Genomic DNA, 16,836 nt, shown 5'->3' with positions numbered 1-16,836 from the left:
ACGCTACTCTCTGTTCTCATGGCATACATCTTCGAACGCAAACCCGCGAACTCGACAATAATATTACCGTTACATTCATCTTTCAGTTTACCTAGGACTTTTTTGTTACGAGATGGAATTCCAAATCTGTTGGGTTGAGGATACGCAGAAGTATCGAAATACTCAAGCATGGAAGGATTTTTTATGTCTTCGTATAGGTTAGGTGTTTGTATGCTGTAAATAAAGCTGTCGGTGTCCGTGTACAAAAGTGATATTTTATCATTGTAGAAGGGTTTCATCACGTCATAATGAAATTCAAACAAGTAAAGTTTCGACAAGTCGAGAACCGTTGCGCCAACGTAAATTGGTTTTCTGAATTTCATCAATTTTATATCTAGATTGAAAAGTGCCAAATTCTCGTTGTAAATTTTTTCTCGACTTGAATCTAGGATCGGCTATCCACTTCCGACATTTATTCTTATCGGAAATTAATTTCACGTCTACGTGCTTTCTAACATTCTCCATGGTCTTTCCGTACACCGCATTGTTCATTAATTTAAAAAAATCCTTGTCTAAATCGGAAGTGGCAGCTGTTCTATGTTGTGTGTTAGTTTCTATGTAAGGTCTTAACCACGTGGAATGTTTAAACTTTAGTATTCTTCTAACATTTACTATCTGAACACCCTTCCCAATCAAAAACCGGAGATTCTTGTAGTGGACGACGTATCTCTGTTTAGGGTCCAATGTTAACAAAAGCTTGTCTTGAACCGAGTCGGGTGGACATTTGATTTCGGGAGTCGGAGGCAAATCCGAAAACGTGTCGTGCAGGTGGTCGAAGAATTGGAGATCTACCTCTGCGAAGAAACCACACTCGCTATCGTCGAAATGAATAATGTCTATCGAAGTGGGATCTAACCATTCGAATCCCCCGTAAGGAAGTTTTTGAACCATGGCATGTCCGTAGAGATTATTAACGTCGGCGTAGAAGATGTAATTCGATGCTCGATTTGAATCGTAATCTTCTTTCTTGTGTACGTTATTAGCTTTTGCATGTCTCTGTACGCATTGCACCATTCCACCTCGTATCCCTCTTTCGATAAATAGCAACATGTCAACGTCCGATATCAGTTCCAGCTTGACCTTTGTCTGGAATAACATAGCCGACCACGCTAATCCCGGTAGACTGTAGAAATACGCTGGATCTAATTTATAAATATTCGTTGCCGTTTTCCTGAACGCTTGAAAAACATCCGCGAGTATCGTCACGTCTAATTTTAAGTATGCGTCGTGGTAGTCTCCGAGTGTCCTACATTCTAATTTCTCCCACATGAGTTGCGCGTGTTGGTATTCTTCGTCCGTGATTCCTTTCTCTCTGACTTTGCTGTAAAATTCTCTTGGAAGTGGAAGAGCGTCGTCGTTAAATTTAGAACCATCACTAACATATTCGTAAGGATAAACCCCTTTACGTCTAACGAGTTCTATGTCTACGTTGGGAAAACTAGCTCTAGTTATTTTAAATTGATCGTCGGTGAGTTTGTTCGCTAAAGCATCCAGACTTGCAGAGAGAAATCTATACGAATCCAGGAAGCGCATCTCGATTGTATTTTTCGTTCCCGGAATCGACACTTGCTTGCTGAGACTAATGTAGCGTTCTTCATTCTCGGCCAAGACACCTATACGTTTCGGATCGTAGCCAAGATGTCTCACCAGGTGGTGAAAATCATATCCGCTTCCGTTGTGAAAGAATATGGGGATGAATTTAGGTTTCTGGATTTTAAGATTGCACGTGTTGCAAATTCCACCTACGTAGTTTCCGCTGAAATGATCGTGGTGGAATATTTTTTTGTTCTCATCAGTGAAACTTTGATCACATACCGGACACACCTCAGTGGAATTGTAATTTTGAAGTTCATTTTCAGTTAAAGGTGCCATCGGTTTTGATGTAAGCAGTACGCTACCAATTACCTCAACCTCCTCCACCATTTTTTCCAGGAAGTGTTCGATTACATTTGGCCCGCGGTATATATATGCTTCATTTATTTTATCACGTCGCACAACAACATAGCCGAAACTATTAGGTTGATGAAGCTGGTACGGCGTTGTGGAGGAAATTTCAGGATCCGGTTCGCAGTAGGAGAGTGGTTTCAGGAAAGACTCGAAATCTGCGACGATGATTGCGGGATGTTCTAACAATGCCTTGTGCATTTTGAATTCTTCGACTTCGTTCGTTTCGGGCATCAACATTCTAGCCGGTCTGTTGTTGCCCCAATAAATTTTATGTTCGACAAGTTTATCGATAGCAATTTGACGTCCAGTGTAATTTTGATAATCGAGTTGTTTTCGATCGTCGAACATGGTTAGACATCTCGGACAAACTTCGATGCAATGTTCATGCTTGGTTGTTTGGCTTCCTAGTAATCGAGACATTGAACGAATTAGCATGTAATGATAGACATCCTCGTTGGAAATGAGAAGGAGATTTATTACACAAGCATCGTCATCGTCGATATCGCTTATCCTGACGGGATGCACGAGATATTTATCTGACGTGAAGGAATATACATTAATAGCGATGCGTTTTCCTGCACGATTTTCGAACTTTGTTATATCCGACAATGTCACCGGGTATTCAATGCCAGACATTACACTTTCAAACTCGGTCTCGTATTGCTTGTAATGATAAACCCGTTCTGGATGATTTGACCTATGAATCGGGTGAAGTTCTGCCAACACACACCAGAGAAAACACTTTTTATCGCTGTTCTGTATATTTAACACAGCTCTCTTGTGTTGAATGTTCGGTGGAAGAGGAACGTAGCTGGAAGCGCGAAGAGGCGAGAATCGGTTCACGTAAACAGTTAACGTGTGAGGACTTCCACACAGAGACCATCCCGACCCTTTAGCCTCGAAATCGTCATGTTTCTTAACCAGCTCATTGGTAACTTTATAATAGAAGTTGTCTAAATTTTCGACGTCCGCCAAATGAAGAGTCTGGTTTTTTGTACGATGATAAAAAATACTCGTTGTGCCATCAACTTTCTCGTATTCAGAAAACAGAACAACGTATACTTTTATAGAGTTGTTTTCAAGTTTATCTTTTAAAATATTTAGTACAGATGTTTTCGTTTCATCCAAGAAACTAAGGATGTCACGGCCTGGTTCTGACTTAATTGAAAAATCCTGGAGTTGGTCGTTGAATGCAGATCTAATTGGTTTGGGTTCATTGGATAATTTAATTTGCTTAGAAGTGGAAGCTTCCGTTTCTGAATTATCGATTTTCCTTTTCGATGCTTGTCCGGTCGATGGTTTGCAAATTTTGAGGTGTTTACTTAAATTTGCAATGCTGATCATTTTTCCGCATCGAGCACAAGGCTTAGAAGGTAAGGAACGATTAATTCTCGAACCTGTTTCGCTACATCTTGCCCTGTGCTTGCTAATATTAGTTTTAGATATTAATTTTTCGCAAGTAACACATTCAGTTTTATCATTTTTATGATTGAAACTGGTGGTGGATGCCATTGCTTTCTCCAAAATCACAGAAATCAAAAAGTCTAGTATATAGCGATACAATTTTCAGGTATGTTATTTTATATAGAATTTCTTGGAGTGATTACAAAACTCAAAAATTCAATCTACTGTAAATAGAATTTCAGGTATGTTATTTATATAGAGTTTCTTGTTTGCGAATACAAAAACTCAAGAATTCAATCTACTGTGAATAATATGTTATTTTATATAGAATTTCTTCAGGTGATTACAAAACTAAAAAAAAAATCAATCTACTGTGAATATAATTTTCAGGTATGTTATTTTATATAGAATTTTCTCAGGGCGAATACAAAACTCAAAAATCCGAGATAGTTCAGTTTTAATGTGTTCATAATTTGAAAAAAAAAATGCAAAATACGCCTTGGAGATTTCAACCAATCCACTTTACTAGATTGGGGAAACTCTAACTATTGTTATTTGGAACCTTTAACCTTTTTTTTGGTGACGTAGAGTACGCGTAGAGAGGTCGGGTTTAGTGTGTCGGACGAGTCTCGGTGTCCTCTGTCCTCCCATACCAAAATAAACATAGGTCGTCATGGAACAAAAAAAAATGTATCGAAAATTTTCTAAGTCCAGCGTTAAAAAATCTTAAATTGCAAATATCTCGAAAATGCTAAGAGTTATCGAAAAATATATCGAAAAACACCACCATACGGCATCGTTAGATGCCCCCTGTCGATTTTGGAGGTGTAGAATACGTGTACCAAGTTTTGGTGGTTCAAGGGTCAAGGGGTAAGAAGTTAGCCCACCCCCTCCCAAAAACTTTGATCACTCGTAACTTTTGAACGAATAGTCGTAGAGAGGTCGGGTTTAGTGCGTCGGTCGAGTCTCGGTGTCCTCTGTCCACCCATACCAAAATAAACATAGGTCGTCATGGAACCAAATTTGACCCCTCTGTCGAAAAATTTTCCAAGTCCAGCGTTAAATTGCTAATGTCTCGAAAAACAGTGAGAGAGAGAGATAGTGCAAAAATCCTCCCCGTTGACCCTTTTGTCGATAATGGTGATGCAGAGTACGTGTACAAAGTTTTTTTTTTTTTTTATAAGTCCTGGGTCAAGGAAGGGCCAATTGCCAAAATATTTTTTTCATCGTTCGTAACTTTCGAAAGGATGATCATAAAAAGCTGGGATTTCTTGCGTTAGCATCGTCTAGGTGTCCTCTGTCCTCCCATACCAAAATAAACACGTCACAATACAGAAATAATGAGAGGCGTGTGTGTGTGTGGCAGAGAGATAACATCGTTCCGAGAGGTTTACAAAGGTCACGATATATAAACATTGGTCCCGGACTTGGAAAAAAATTATGATAAGGTGCATTCATCCTTCAAGGATGAGAAAGTGCATTTACTCATCACGCTGTGTCAGCGCAATAAATGAGGTGCGAAACGTGGAAAGAAAGTGTTTTTTTTTTTTTTAAAGTTTTTTTGATGCTGTTTTCATCGCTGTGAAACATCGTCAGCGCAATAAATGAGGCGCTGAACGTGGAGAGAAAGTGAGTTTTTTTTTTTGAGATTTTGGAGAACCCCAAATGATCAAAATGAGTTTTTGAAGTTTTGGTGCTGTTTTCTACGCTGTGAAACATCGTCAGCGCAATAAATGAGGCGTGGAACGTGGAGAGAAAGTAAGTTTTTGAGGTTTTTTTGAACCCCAATTGATGGCTGTCAAACGGTCACACACCACTACTAGGGTTATCTTGGAAACGGTGAGACTTAGGAAAAATCTGTTTACGGATTCATCACGTACGCCTATACGTGAGAAAAAGTATGAATAGAACCTATGGTCGGAAATCCAAAATGGCGACCGGAAGTGGGGTTATCTTGGAAACGGTAAGACTTAGAAAAAATCTGTTTGGGGATTCATCATGTACACCTATACGTGAGAAAAAGTATGAATAGAACCTATGTTCAGAAATCCAAAATGGCGACCGGAAGTGGGGTTATCTTGGAAACGGTAAGACTTAGGAAAAATCTGTTTGCGAATTCATCACGTACACCTATATGTGAGTAAAGTATGAATAGAACCTATGTTCGGAAATCCAAAATGGCGACCGGAAGTGGGGTTATCTTGGAAACGGTAAGACTTAGGAAAAATCTGTTTGCGAATTCATCACGTACACCTATATGTGAGTAAAGTATGAATAGAACCTATGGTCGGAAATCCAAAATGGCGACCGGAAGTGGGGTTATCTTGGAAACGGTAAGACTTAGGAAAAATCTGTTTGCGAATTCATCACGTACACCTATATGTGAGTAAAGTATGAATAGAACCTATGTTCGGAAATCCAAAATAGCGACCGGAAACAGAGTTATCTTATCACTTTCGCGTTTGCCTTTACGATATTTTCCGTTAAGGTTGCAAAAAAAACGCATCATTTTCTGGCGTAGAACTGTCTTTTTACCCCTATCAACGATCGAACCAACATCAAGATCGTTTGCGAGTTCAACAGTCCATTGCCCGAGGATACCGTGTGCAGAGAAGTCCTTCCCGTACGACGTGAAGAACGAGAGGGTGACGGAACAGTTTTAAAATTTTCGTAGAAAAAATTGCCACATACTAAAAAAAAATCAACACATTTTTTAGGTTATATAAAATATGTGAAAAAACTTTAAAATACTGAAATATTAAAACAAACGGAGTCCAATGTAAGTTAGTTCGGTGCGTAAATAAAAAAAATGATAGGTCACTGAAGATCGTAAAAAAATCGTAAGATAGGTTAAGTTATATCACGTAAGATCGTGGCATTCGTACCAAGTATGAGTAGGAAAAAAAATAGATGCGATGAAAATTGCACTGAAAAGTTGTCAAACGCTATAAAATCAACAAAATAATCGTCAAAATATGCTACCACTGAGGTTAAATCCATAAAAAAAGAGCTCGTACCAAGTATGGCGTAGAACCGGCAAATATACACTACTACCGTTTTTTTCTAAATTAAAAATGAATATATTAATGGTACTCGGAATATAAAAATGAAGACAAGTAACGTTTCAAGCGTTCATAATTGATTTGAATTAGCTGAATGCAATTACATGTGCAAGCAAATATCATATTTTTTCCCTTTTCCAAGAATAATAACATCCTTCCCAAATATAATTATTTTCGTAGTTTTCGATTTTTCAACTAGTTTATTATTGCATTGACTAGTTACTTGACTTGTTTTATCGTTCGGAAGTTGGTCTATGACAATCTTAAACCAGAAGATAGTAGTGACGTATTTCCTGTCAGAAATATTATTATTTATGTTTTTTAGCGTTTCTTTTCTGCCACTTTTCGGCAATCGCGACTCTGGGGGCGAACTTGAAGATTTTGACTCATTCAAGATTACATAAAGCATCTAGAAATTAAGAATCTTTTGTATTTCTGTTGAAACACAATCTCATAAAACGGTCAAAATTTCAATGTGCGGTGCATGATATAGGTACAAAATTAAAAGACATAATCACTTGATACAGGGAAGAGTCGTCCAAAATGGGAATACTAAAATATGTTTGCCTACCTGAAGCAAATTTATAAATGAAAAATATATATATATAAAACATGCTTCAGACCTTTTCTTTTCTGAGTAATTTCTAGACTATCGGGAAACGTGGGTGTTTATGTAAAAAATACATTGGGGGAGGCAGAAGAACATTTCTCTGGAAAATATGCAATGTCCCCGTTTTGGACAACCGATTCGGTAAATTGGGGTACTCATATGAAACAATGTAAATTCGAGATCTAATGCAAAATTCTGTTACAAAAACTTCTTTGAAAGAACAAAAGTTCAAGTTAACCATGAAAAATGCAATAACATTAGCTATAAGGCAGGAATTGTTTTTGTCATTTTTGTTTTAAAAACATTAACAAATAATAACTTATACTCAGTTTAAACACTTAATAAAACATCATAATATTACAGATTTTTCTAATTAAAGCATAGGCTTAGTAGGCAAAATATATTTCAATATTGGCCAGTAGCATTCAAAAGGGAGACAATCCCGTTTTAGCAGACAGTGACACACTAGAAAACATTGCATCTGATGGAAGATAACATAATCAAGCAATATGTCAAAATCTAACTTAAAAGTGGAAGAATCAATGATGTAGTTACAAAAATTGAATATTCAAAAATACCAAACACAGTATAGAGGCAAAATAGAAAAAACAATCACCAAAATTTGAAAACTTTGTAGAAATAAGAAGGTCGGGCTGCCACGTCCACGACTCGATTCAATGGCATGTGGACGGCCTGGTAGTACCGCGTTGGATCCCAGGTAGCAGCACTAATCAGCGAGAAACCTAACGTCTTCATTAGACTTACCTTTCCGTTTTGGACGACTCTCACCTAATCTTAATTCTTGCAGGAGTCTTGGTGCCACAAAACATAGTTGATGTCAGTTTGGAGTCATCTGCTCTATTTCTCTTGGTGGTGGAGAAGGATGCAACGTTCCAGAAGCTTCTGGACGAAGAGATGCTGGACAGGCTTGGACCCTGTCTGCTAGTGACGGTTAGTGTTGTCAATTGCTTTCTTCATATATCTTTTGTTTTCCACTTAAAATGTTCCTTTCGTGTGACGATGCCTGAACATACCAACAATGTATATATTTTTTTTACTTCGATCTTCTCCCTTAATAGTCGGAACGTCAACCACAAATGAAAAGACACGTCTACTACTACTAGTCTACTACTACTACTACTAATAATAATAATAATACAAATAATACTAAATGCATATCAAAATAAGTGTTATTTATTATTATTATTATTATCATCAGTGTTTTTTTCTGGGAAGCAAGGTTTCTGTATCCTTCAAGTTGGTTTGTTATTATTTATCATGGTGTTCATCGTAAGAACTACACTAAATGCTGTGGTACGCTCACTGGCGTACGCAGAGGGGGGCTGAAAGAGAGAAATTAAACCACTGAAGAACTCGAAAAGAAAACAGAGTCCTAAATGCAAAATCGCCTTATTATGACCCCCATTGCCATTTTTGAGAGTGGAAAGTCTTTTTCAATACACGAAATATCTTATTGTGTGTGCCGCAACCCTAGAAAGCAGTTACGGACTATTCACCTCCACAATTCTAGCCCATCCCGAAAAGAAACCTGCGCACGCCAGTGGACCCTTATAAATGATGGTGTATCCATGTAGACAAACACACACACGTTTATTTCGTTAATATAAAATGTTATAATTTTATTATCATCTATGAAAAGATGCCGCTAACACCGTGGCAGAGTGGTTAGCACAGCCTTCTACGACGCCAGGGGTCCTGGGTTCGAATTCCGGTCTGGGCATGGATGTTTGTGAGTGTCTATTCATTAATTTCATCATGTCATCACTCATCTCCATCTTCGCGAATTAGCCAAAAGTTGCACAAAAAGCGAAGTAAAATAAAGCAAATAAATCAATTAAAAACCTCTTCATGTATTGTTTGCAAGAATTACTGTAACATAGGGTGAACTTTTGTATAGTATTGTATTATGTAAATAAAATCGGTGTCCAGTATCAGCAGGAACTGATTTGCAGGATCGGAGATCCGGCTCACTTTAAATCATGGATAGCGCCCCAATATAATCTTACAAGACATGTGAAAGTAATAATGGATGTCTGATGTTCTTTTCTCTTTTGATTTCGCAGGGAAAGGGATTTCCAGACATCAACACCCGAATACTGGTCCGGCGAGTGTGGGAAGAACTGGAGATTCCTATATTCGTTCTTGTGGACGCTGACCCTCACGGGATAGACATAATGTGCGTCTATCGCTTTGGATCACTGGTAAGGATTACATGAAATCATGAATCGCATGGTGCAAACACAAACATAGACGTGCCACGACTTTAAAAAATGAATTTATTCATAAACGCCTCATGATTTGCAAGATTTTAAATTGTGACACCTTATTTCGCGAAACCTTTTTCTGGGGGGGTGATCTACGTAGTTTTCTGTAGGTTAGAGTACGTACATTGTAATTTTATAACGAGCTGGGCTTACACACTTCTGGCAGATCATATACACAGTTGCATTTGTGCTGCCGCCTGGAATACTTAATGGGAACTAATTCACACATTCTTCACACACTGCTTATGAAAAATGCAACTATTTGGGGAACTTTTTAGAATTAACTACAAATTATACCAGGCCATTGTTTCATAATTTTCTGCTATATTTTAAATGATTTTTTCAGGGGACTAAAGAAAAGTTCCCCAGAGCCAATTTGGTCCCCGGTGTGAAGGTGTGTATTCTAACGCTAACGACCAGTCTGTCAACACGCATGCATGCACAAACACACACACCCGAACGAATAATTTCGGATTGGGCCCCTCAAAATTGTTTTACGCTTTGAACCAATCTTTGACTCCATTATAGTCTTTACCTTGCAAAAATGCAAAAAAGTAACATCCTCCACCCAATTATCATGGAAAAGCAGGTTGAAATTTTTATTTGGTGTATTGCTGTCCCACTAGGGGAACTCAAGAAGATAGAAAGTGATGACATTTCAAAGAAAAAGTCACCTAATTTTCAGACAAATTATGTTCGAAACCCTCAATATATAGCTCCATGATGCCCCCTATAAGAACAAGAAACTTTCAGTGCGTGTAGAGGAATAACCTTTCTTAGTAAAGTTTGCCTCGTTAATGACTCGTTTTGACACTAAGAGCCTTTGAAAAACGGCATGTTTTATCCTGTATGCATGCAGACATGTTCTTATGCAATTATTTTGACAGAGTTACTCAAAAAAATCTGGTAAACTGATGTGATAAATTATAGAAAAATAAGCTGAAACGTCGCTATTTCAATACATTTTATGCTTGTTTTATTTGGATTGACTTAACAATAGTAGATTAAACAAGAAAAACAGACGGAGGCCAAATATAGAGGGACAAAGATTTTATTTTGATTAAATTTTTGTTATCTATCGTCCCTTTTCTGCCACTTGCGACTAATCGTGACGATGAGCATGGGTGACGATCAAGTTGAAGGGACACTCCCAATACCCGTGTCTAGACAGGGATTCGAACCCGAGACCTCTGGCTTCGTAGGGCGCTGTCGGCGGGAGAGAAAGAGTGAACGAGGAGAGGAGGGGGAGAGATGGGAGGAGAGGAATGGGATGGAGAAAAATAAGATAAATTAATTAGAAGGAGAAAGGCAGAGATTTTTATCAACTTTATTGGCAGGGTCGGCTGCGAACATCCGATACGAACTCGCACGGTTGCACAGTGAATCATCCTCAGCATATAATCACGAATAATAATAGTAGTAATAGAGCCCTGGCGTTCAGGCATTTAGTTTTGGTTAAAATAGGCAGGCAAAAACGCATTTATAATGTGTAAAATAGACACCAAAGAGAAAACAAATAGGCACAATAAACATAAAAAAGTGGCACATTCCAACTCACCTATATTTCCATTCAAAAAGTTAAAATCTACATGGAAATAACATTTTTACTTTCCTTTGTTGCCTTGGTTACACATGACTACTAGATTTGTTTAAAGTTTTTGACATTCATAAATAACAGTCTTTCAGAAAGAATGATTTTTCATAACAGAAAATTATCTCTTTACTTATACAGAAGTAATCGGACCATTCATGAAACAAATCGTTTTCAATTTTCACAATTTCACATTTGTACTTCATTAGACGTTTCCACTTTTCTCCTTTTTTCTCCTGGGACTTCATTCAACAGCTGCACCGATTCCTCGAAGACTTTCATGGATGCTTAAAGTGTGTCACCCCTTTTCTTTCAGCTTTAAATTTGTCTATGACAACACCATAATGTGCAAATAAATAACGTTTTTGAAATAAAAATACGTTATATATAATTTATTAAAAAGACCGTCTAAAATTTCATTGAAAATGGCAAAAAAGGGCATTAAAATTAAAAATAGGCAGTGGGGTACAAAATAGGCAAAATCTAAAAGTTTCTAAAACAGTTGTAACAATATGAAATACGAGTATGTATATCATGAAAAATTGTATCAATAAATGCAGGAAAATAAGATATTTTGCCTCTCTAATAGTACACAGGATGATTCAAACGTTCCTTAACATCTCCTATAAAATTTAAAGGAGTTAGACAAGCTTGGTACAAATGGTCATGACAGAAACACGTTGGGCCTGGGGGGAACCATATTAGTGTGTTCCAAGAGGACGTCCGCCATATTGATGGCCGCCATATTGAATTCAATCCAACATTTTTAAATGGGAAGGGGGTGATGTGATATATCAAATCAGGCTAGAATTTTATGAGGTATGCAATGGTGAAGGTTTTTTCGACTTATCTTTAACCAGTAAAAAGTTATAAATTAACGGTTGCACCAATTTCCTCCTTTCCGAGGTGTCAGAAAAAATGACGTGGGCAGAGCGAAGCAGTACACGTTGCTGGGAAGGTTGGTAACTACAGTCGCTTTCCCCCTCCACGGAATCCAGTTCCCTCCCGCGTGTTCATTGGTAGAGCATTGGTCACTACTTGCGCAGAGAATTGTTTTCGTTCGCTTGCGCCAGTGATACCCAGGACAGAGTATAGACGTCAATATGATCTCGATGTGATCCTGATGCGTTAGGTACATTTTAATGCTGTTTTCTGACACCTCGAAAATGAGTAAATATGTACAAGCATTCGTTACTAACATTACTGGTTAAAGACACGTCAAAAAACCTTCACAATTGCATTTCTCGTGAAATTCTAGCCTGATTTGATATATCATATCACCCCCTTCACATTTAAAAATATTGAGTTGAATTCAATATGGCGGACTTCCGCTTGGAACACACCAATATGGTTTTGAATTCAATATGGCGGACTTCCGCTTGGAACACACCAATATGGTTACCCATAGGCGTAACCTGTTTCTATTATGACCATTTGTACCCAGCCTAACTCCTTTACATTTTATAGAGGGCGTTAAGGGACTTTTGAACCACCCTGTATAACTAGGATAGGGGCAGATAAAGCACACAGCTACAGCAATAATTGAGTGAACTTAATCCGAGTTCCCGAGCTACAGAGAGGGCAACTTTTACGTTGCAGGCCATGTCTCACAAGTCTGACCAACTGGCAGTGCCTGCAGCCCGGTGGATAGGCATTCACCCGAGCGAGCTCGAGGAGTTGAGGTTCCCAAAGGACAGCCTGCAGCAACTGACGGTGACGGACTTGGATAAACTTCGGGACCTCTCCAACCGCCCCTACATGAGCAGCAACCCTCGTCTGGAGAGGGAGGTGAGTTACGGATAAACATTTCATACCTTACTATGATACTCACATGTTTTCAGCAGATGGGACGTAAACGCAATGTATCGACATAGTTCACATGTTTCTCCGTAACGTTCCCAGGGTGTTTGCCAGTCAAGAATGTCAGGAATGTCAATACAAAGTAAAGACATCGACAAGTAGGTCAAGACGTGAATAAAAAAAGTGAAGAAATTGTACTTTTTGTCAGAAATTTTTGCTATCGCAATGACTGATTGGTTGATTTAGTTCATTTTACTTCACTTTTCTGCCCCTTTTGTCTAATCGCGAAGATGAGGATGAATTGGGATAAGAAAAGATGGATGAAGGGACAATCAAAAATGCATAAGGACGACTCCTCTCTCCCCAACACAAGCCCCACATAAGATTATACTGGTTGAGAGTCCAAACGCTAGCGCCTAGTTCGTCCGTGTCTTCCCGTTTCGCCCAGTACAGAAAAAACTTGTTTTATTGACTTAAGTGATAACACGCGCCAGAACGAAAGTGCCGTATTGCCCAGAGGGAATTTTTAAAAGATGGTTTGAATGTGAAGGGAAATGTGAAAGTAAAATGCCAAATAATCAGGTGTGGCTTCCAAAGGGGAGCATTGTCGCATTGTTTAATGCATTAATAACAGAAATACAGATACATGTACATAAGAATACACAGTACAAACACAATATTAACAATAGTATTAGGAAGTGAAGTGAGGTTAGGTTAGGTTAGATTAGGCAAACACAATAGTTGCGCGACATTCTTCGTTGCATTCCCAGTACGGTTTGTTAGAAGATCGCGAGTGAATCCGATATATATGGATCTACACGATTGGGAATTTTAACTTTCACATTTCCCTCTGGGAGAAACGGTAACGGGAGAAACGGTACTTCCGTTCTGGCGCGTGTTATCACTTGGGCCAATAAGACAAGTTCTTCGCTACTGGTCGAAAGGGGAATGGGCGAAACGGGCATGAATCAGCTAGTCTGCCAAATGCAGCCCAGGATGCACTCATAGATAAAGCAAGTCTAATTCTATTGTTAAAAACAGCTTTAGTTTTCATCTTAAGCTGACGTTTTTGTAGAGGGTTTTCATTAAATAAATATTTATTTTATTAATTGTTAATTTCCTACTTTACCTAAGTAGGGATTATAAATAAAGGTTAAGAAAAAGTCATGAAAGAGTCAAGAATTTTGGATTTATTTTGGTAGGCACCTTGGTTCAATAGCCATGACTAGAAACAGAGCATAAGATTCTTGTGGGGGGTCGGTGAAGCTGTCGATCAAAAATTGAATAATACAGAAATCGTAGCACGCTATGTTAATCACTCCGCCATGGAGGTCAGCCGAGGTCAAACGGGATTCCCAGTGGGCAGTAGTGTGTCGATATCACTTTCTTATGAGCAAATTTGAAAGAAGATTATGTTTAAGCTCGGAATAGGCGTTCTTTAATAATTACAAGGTAAATTATTTTAGAAAAATAGTCATAATTGGAAATATGAGAAGTGATATAATAATAGCTGCGGATAAGAAAATTAAACATAGTGTTACACCATCATTCTTCCCAATTATGTAATATAAGCCCATATAGAAACGTTGGCACCTGTATAGTTAAAATCTTTAATTCATCATTAAGAAAAAGTATTTTTTTCAAATAAATGGAAATGTGTTAAAGATGTTCCTCTTCCCAAAGTTCAAGGTCTCAAAGGCACCGAAAATTTTAGGCCAATTGTCATAATTGACTCTTTTGGGAAAATATTTGAAAATATAATACATAAATATATCAGTTTTCAAATCAATTTTTAAATAAGCTAACATGAACATGGTTTTATAAAGAACAGGTCCACAACAACTAATTCAAGTGTGATCACAGATTTAATAACTCAATCATTTTTTAACAGGAGTCAGATAGATGTCTTATATTTGGATATAGGAAAGGCCTTCGACTCTGTACATCATGAGATATTATATTAACTTGCGTTTTTAGATAGTTATTGCAAATGGTTTAGAAACTACGTTATTGACAGAACTTTTAAAGTTAAAATTAACAATTCTCATTCAGAAATAAACAACATGGTGTACCGCAATGGCCCTAGGACCACTATTATTCTTGTTCTAGATAAATGATATGAAATATTTTGTTTCAAGTAGCAATCTCCTTTATGGTTAGGCCGTCCTTTGAATATACTTGTCAGATATGGCATCCATTAAATTTCAAAAGTAATACATTTTATACAATGCTAATTGAAAATGTTCAACGCATGTTTTGTAGATTTATGTACCTAGGTATAGTAATTTTGAAATGTATCATGTCTATTATGAATACAGTAACCTAGGTAAAAAAAACTTAAATTATGTAACCTTGAATGCGGAAGAAATACATTCTGTCATCAGTATATAGAAAATATCTTAGCACGTGTAATTGATTGCGAAACAAATCGAGAAAAACTATGTGTGAAAGTGCCTCATTGTAATACTAGAAGACATCATAATGTAATTGCAGTACAGTCTTGAAATCTAACTTTTGGATGAACAAATTGGTAACGCTAGTGGGGGCAAATGTTCCAATGTATAGAAATGATATTCGACAATAATGTAGGCTAATTTAAGAACAATTATCTCTTAAAATTTATTGATCTTTTATTAATTTCTGACTTATGTATTGAATGTATAAGCCTCTTATGTAGCTAACCTTGCTCTGTAAAATAGTCTTATGCATGCATGTATGATAAATACAAGGTGGTGTATTTGTAAAGGTGTAAATATGTTTACAACAATTAAATAAATACATTTCAATTTAAATTTTATAGCTTCAAAATAGCAAAAATAGGCGTGGTTGAATCAAGTGAACAGGAATCCTTATTTCCTTTATGTATATTTTTTACAATTTGTATTTCTTTAATTATTTTCGCTTATGTAGAATAAACATTATTCTCTTAACACCAACGTGGAATCTAACACTTAAAAATTAGCTAATGTGGTTTTAAAACATATCAGAATCAATTAGAATTTTCTTTGCAGTGGCCTGAAGAAACTGAGAGAGTAAGGAAATTTGATTTTCAGAATGAATGAGAATCCTCCAGCCATAATTTTAGTGTTCTCAAGTGCAACTTATATTTAGGTCAAATTCCTAATTATTAAATGCAGATTTCTTAAATTTCTTTCTCGTCTCCACACACAAGAAAGTAAATGCATCAGTTGAAACAAAAAATGCATGAAGTCTGTAGATCGGACTAAATGTTGAAGTGCATCATCGAGAAAGATGCACGAAAGTGGATCACAAACGCGTCAATTGATGCATTAAAGAAATACATCATATGATGCATTTTGGCGTTACCTGTACAGACGACAAGAATTCATCAAACTTCGAAGCTAATACTTGGCAAAAGCCACAAAAGATATCACATAGATTTGATGCATTTAGTTTTCGTGTGCAGTATATCTAATACCTCCTGGTACTTCAAGAGTTTTAAATTCTCCAATAATTTTTATTTGCCTTCTCTCTGCAGATAAACATCCTTCACCATAAGAATAAAAAGGCAGAAATAGAAGCATTATCGAAGTTTTCTCGTTCTTACTTGACAGACGCTTACATTCGCAACAAGATATGTTGCCCAGAAGTTATATAAAGCTGATCTGCTTCATATAGACACAACTAATGTGAATCTTCAGGTAATTATTTCGTAATTTGTCATGTAGTAAGGTTTCCTTGTTGGTGTGACCATACCTATGCACATTGATATTTATTTTGTACTGTTTCACACATAAATATGTATTAAAATATTTACTCCATGCTCTTTGGAGTTTATAAGAATGAGTATCAATTTTAATTTATATCGTGGCAGTTTGTATGTTATTCACCACTTTATTAATATCATGACGTAATACTTGTATGTGTAAATACAATAAAAAGGGGTAACCAGTTCCATAGATTCAGGTTTTTAGTAAAACTTACAGATTGTTTTCAAGCTTACATGATTTACAAGTATTTATAAATTTTAAAAGAAAAAAAAGGAAAAATTAAGAGGGAAATGATAGAAATACACAGAGCAATAGATCAAATAGAGAGAAAGAAATAGGCAGGGAATTTTCTAACAATTCCTGACGA

At 37.0% G+C, this 16,836-nt stretch overlaps 1 protein-coding gene across 1 annotated transcript in view; it reads left to right on the top strand.

The window, feature by feature from the left end:
• The window catches only part of mei-W68 (meiotic W68), a 61,960-nt gene extending 45,333 nt beyond the window's left edge, over positions 1-16,627 (top strand). The window contains exons 5-8 of the mRNA XM_083142314.1: positions 7,871-8,013; positions 9,147-9,284; positions 12,538-12,726; positions 16,238-16,627. Coding sequence (XP_082998440.1) covers positions 7,871-8,013; positions 9,147-9,284; positions 12,538-12,726; positions 16,238-16,357 — 590 coding nt within the window. The 3' untranslated portion in view covers positions 16,358-16,627. The remainder of the gene's footprint in view (positions 1-7,870; positions 8,014-9,146; positions 9,285-12,537; positions 12,727-16,237) is intronic.
• The last annotated feature ends 209 nt before the right edge of the window (positions 16,628-16,836 follow it).

The sequence above is a fragment of the Lepisma saccharinum genome, chromosome 20 (assembly GCF_977018435.1).
Source record: "Lepisma saccharinum chromosome 20, izLepSacc3.1, whole genome shotgun sequence".
In the NCBI taxonomy this organism is placed as follows: Eukaryota; Metazoa; Arthropoda; class Insecta; order Zygentoma; family Lepismatidae; genus Lepisma; species Lepisma saccharinum.
The sequence above is the reverse complement of the archived record's forward strand: the minus strand, read 5'-3'. Positions and strand labels throughout refer to the sequence as shown.